Source organism: Fibroporia radiculosa (assembly GCF_000313525.1).
Source record: "Fibroporia radiculosa TFFH 294 genomic supercontigs, scaffold1257, whole genome shotgun sequence".
NCBI classification, from domain to species: domain Eukaryota; kingdom Fungi; phylum Basidiomycota; class Agaricomycetes; order Polyporales; family Fibroporiaceae; genus Fibroporia; species Fibroporia radiculosa.
In genome coordinates this window covers 1-3,909 of record NW_012133600.1, presented here as the reverse complement: position 1 = coordinate 3,909, position 3,909 = coordinate 1, and the positions used below count along the sequence as shown (strand labels likewise).

Sequence of the window (3,909 nt, the reverse complement as noted above, 5' to 3'; positions counted from 1 at the left end):
GCCCGCCCTCCCGCCGACCTGCCGCCGTGCGGGTCAGCCGCCGCCACCGCCGCCGACACACAGGCAGACAGACACTCACGTTGCACAGGTCCGCGCTCGACGCGTGGATCTGCGGGCCGTACGCGTCGCTCAGCGGCATCCGCCAGAACGGGTCGTGCTCGCGCGCGCCGGCGCGGTCCAGCGCGTGCCAGAGGCTGTCCGAGTTCTGCGCGGCGCGGCGCGGGTCTCAGCTGCGGGGCGGGCGGGCTGGAGGGGAGGAGGCGCACGCACCGTGAACACGCCGGTGAAGACCTCGCCGAGTGCGACGTGCATCGCCCTGCGTGGTGTCAGCGCATGCGCGGCGCGGCGCGGCAGAGTGCGTACCCGGTGAGCGTGGCGACGTCGACGACCGTGTGCGGCTGGAACACGCTCGTGCCATAGTACAGCGCGTCTGCGCAGTGCGGGGTCAGTGGCGGCCGTCCGTGCAGCGGGGTGCGCACCTGCGAGAACGAGCCGACCCTCGGCGTCGGTGTTGTCAATCTCTACAGACTTGCCGTTCATGGCGTAGACACTGCGTGGGTTCTAGTCAGGGTTCCGCACGACCACCTACACTGCGTACGCACACGTCTCCTGGCTTCATGGCCGACGGCCCAGGCAGGTTCTCAGACAACGGCGCGACAACTTTCAGGTTCACGCTGTCCGGACAATGCCTCAGACATCGCAAGTGCAGGTCAGACGGTGCTTACGGAAGTCGAAGCTGCGCGATCGCAAGTGCGGCAGAGCAGACAGCCGCGGCACCGCCTGTAAAATGTGGCACATTTCAGCAACAGAACGATGTCTTCAAGCGTAACACCGCACCCATGTCACCCCGCATGAGCTTCATACCCTGTTGCACTGGTGAGTAGGACACCACGCTGACGCCGGAGGTACGCACCGCAGACGGCTTGATCGAGATTCCTCCCGAATCAAATGTGATGCCCTTGCCTACAAACAAAATGGGCCTGACATCCTCCGATGTACCGTTGTAGTGACTGTAAAGCAGACATGAAATGCGATGAGGCAATTAGACAGGACAGACTTGCATCTCTAGGAATTTGGCCGGCTCCGAGGATCCTTTCGCAACCGAGAGGAATGTATTCTGAGAGCAGGGCGATTCGCCATGAGGCATACATAACCAGCAAGATTGACCTTGATGTCTCACCATGTTTTGTTCAGCAGCCCAAGCTAGTGCACACCGGAGTCAGCTTTGTCGCCGAAGAGTAGAGTCCAGTCGCATACCCGCATCCCGGACGATGACATTGACGTTGGGAATCCCGGCAAACTCGGATTTGATCCTTTCCGCGAATATCTGACTGGCAGAGGCACATGAGCGTCGGTTAAACGCCAGCGAGAGTCGCCTACACTGACCGTTGGAGTCATCATGTTCCCGGGCATTTCGGACAGCTAGAAAGACAGTCGATACGGGGGCGACGTGGGCGACAGGCCAGGCGACTCACTGTCCGAGCGAGATTCTGTGACATTGCGTACACGACGCCTGCGTTCCAGGCTTCAGACTGGGCAAGCGGTTCGAACGCGAGTTTGTCGGGCAGCGGTTGGGTGAGACGGGGGTTGAATGGGGAGGGAGGGTCTGTCTTGAGGGTAAACTCGTACAGCGCAAGGTGCGCAGCGACAGCTAGCGAGTGATGGGTTCGTCAGATCGCGCATGAGACGGCTAGCTAGCGCGTCCCCAACCGTGGGATTGCAAGAGGAAACATCCCGCCTCGATTCGTTCCTTGCCAAAGGGACGTCGGGGCACGTTCAGAGCGTTGCACAACCTAGCGAGCCTGCCAGACTCGACGCTGGGTCGGGGCCGCGGCGGTCGTGGGATGCAAAACGAAGGGACTCACCTGCAGCATGCGGGTCCGCAGAGGCGTCGACATGCACGGTCTGTCCATGGACGCCCTCTCCAAGAGCAGAGACCTGCTTCACGGCACTCCCGACCGCCTTGCGAACCAGCTCTCGCCTCTCATCGCCAGCGGTCGACGCGAAGCAGCCTCCGAGCGATGCGAGTGCGGTCACGTCTTCCGCGGTGGGCGTTGCGTAGAACAGGTGGGTTGTCCCTGCCTTTGCTGGCTTCTCGGCCCTGGGGGCGGCGGACCAGAGTCGGGCAGTGTCCACGTCAGCGAGGGCCTGGCCGTTCGCGGCCGGGGCTTGGGGGTCGAGTGGGAGGAGGTAGACTGCGGACAGCGGGGATGTCGAGCCCAGTGCACGGCGGTGCGGGAGGGTGAGGGAGCGGGATAGCAGGCGAGAGGAAGGGCGGCTGAGCATGTCGGAGGCGAGCGAGGAGGAAGGGGGAAGACGAGACGAGACGAGACGGACGGTACGCTACTCTCGGATGCGGCCTGGGTGAGCGTCGGGTGAAATAGCCGGTGCCAATGTCTGTGTCCAGCGTCTCTGTGACGGAAGCGAATGCGAAAGAGAGGAAAATGGGGCCAGCGACGCTGCAGACATGAGGAGGAGGAGGACTGCACGCGCCTCTCGCCCGGACCAGCTGGCAGACTTGGGCAATGCTTGAGATATTGATTTGGATAAGACGTTCAACGGGATTATTCAAGCCCACTTAGCGACCAACTTGGCGTATTATCAGATATTATTTTTAGCCGGCAGGTTACCGCATCGAAAGCTGTCCTATTTATAACCGCCTCGTATTCGACGCTGCTCTGGCCATGTCCGCCCTCCCCACCACCACCAACGAGCCCCCATCTCCCCTGCCACAACTCCCGACGACGAAGACGCACACGCCAACACTGCTGCTGCTGCCGCTGCTGCCGCCGCCGCCGCCCACTGCGCATGGCCCTCACCGCCCACGATGCCGCCGACAGGGACCAGACTGTCTTCCACGTCCTCCTCCGCTCTTTTGCCATGATCATCTTCTCTGAAATCGGCGACAAGACCTTCCTCATCGCCGCCATCCTCGCCATGCGTCACCCCCGCCTCCTCGTCTTTGCTGGCGCACTCGCCTCCCTCGTCCTCATGTCCTTCCTCTCCGCCGAGCTTGGCAACCTCCTCCCCACCCTCCTCCCCAAAAAGTGGACCCAGGCCAGCGCCGCCCTCCTCTTCTTCGTCTTTGGCGCAAAAATGCTCCAAGAGAGCCGCGCCATGCGCCCGGACAAGATCCAGGAGGAGATGAAGGAGGCCGAGGAGGACATCGAGGGCGACGATGCCGCCAACGACAGCCCCGGCGCCGCGCTCGCCCGCGGAGACGCCGTGATACCCCTCGAGGAGATCGAGGAGGGCGGCCGCGCACCCGCGCACCCGCGCAGGAGCCCCAGCGCGTCGGGGGCGAGGCCCCCGCGCGCGTATTCGTCCACGCGCCGGCGTGCGGACGCAGTGCGGAACTTCTTCAGCCTCTTCCTCGGCCCCGTCTTCGTGCAGTCGTTCGTGCTCACCTTCCTCGGCGAGTGGGGCGACCGCAGCCAGATCTCCACCATCGCCCTGGCCGCCGCACACGTCCGTATCCCTTTCCCGCCCCGCGCGCGCGTCCGTGGCTGACCGTCTGCTCCCCAGAACGTCTATGTCGTCGCCTTTGGGACGATCATAGGGCACTCGTGCTGTACGGCGCTCGCCGTCATCGGCGGACGGTACGTCTCCACCAAAATCTCTGTGAAACACGGTGCGCTCCTCGACGTCTTCCGCCCGCTTCGGTTCTTACTCCCCCGCAGTGACCCTAGCGGGAAGTCTGCTGTTCCTCGCGTTTGGGATGATATACCTTTACGAGGCGTTCCTTGCTATAGACACCGAGACCGCAGACTTTGATCCCCTGAATAGATGACCACATGTATAATTAATTTACTCTAGGATTTCTCTAATACTCCACGGGTTGCTTGGATTTTTGTTTTGTTTTTTTTTTTGTTTCCCTAAACGCTTCGTTTGCCGTAAGTGGCCGTTCGT

The 3,909-nt window shown here is 62.2% G+C and overlaps 2 protein-coding genes across 2 annotated transcripts; one reads left to right on the top strand and one right to left on the bottom strand.

The window, feature by feature from the left end:
* Positions 1–129: 129 nt before the first annotated feature.
* FIBRA_08615 (uncharacterized protein) lies at positions 130–2,286 on the bottom strand (the record flags this gene model as incomplete). Its single annotated transcript, XM_012330251.1, has 13 exons — positions 130–316; positions 364–430; positions 480–550; positions 603–674; positions 726–780; positions 838–865; positions 914–988; positions 1,058–1,117; positions 1,181–1,203; positions 1,258–1,327; positions 1,387–1,422; positions 1,476–1,651; positions 1,866–2,286. The coding sequence occupies 13 exons, from the start codon at positions 2,284–2,286 to the stop codon at positions 130–132; spliced, it is 1,341 nt and encodes a 446-aa protein (XP_012185641.1).
* Positions 2,287–2,808: 522 nt separating this feature from the next.
* FIBRA_08614 (uncharacterized protein) lies at positions 2,809–3,790 on the top strand (the record flags this gene model as incomplete). The annotated part of the gene is made up of 3 exons (XM_012330250.1): positions 2,809–3,468; positions 3,526–3,631; positions 3,681–3,790. The coding sequence occupies 3 exons, from the start codon at positions 2,809–2,811 to the stop codon at positions 3,788–3,790; spliced, it is 876 nt and encodes a 291-aa protein (XP_012185640.1).
* Positions 3,791–3,909: the final 119 nt, after the last annotated feature.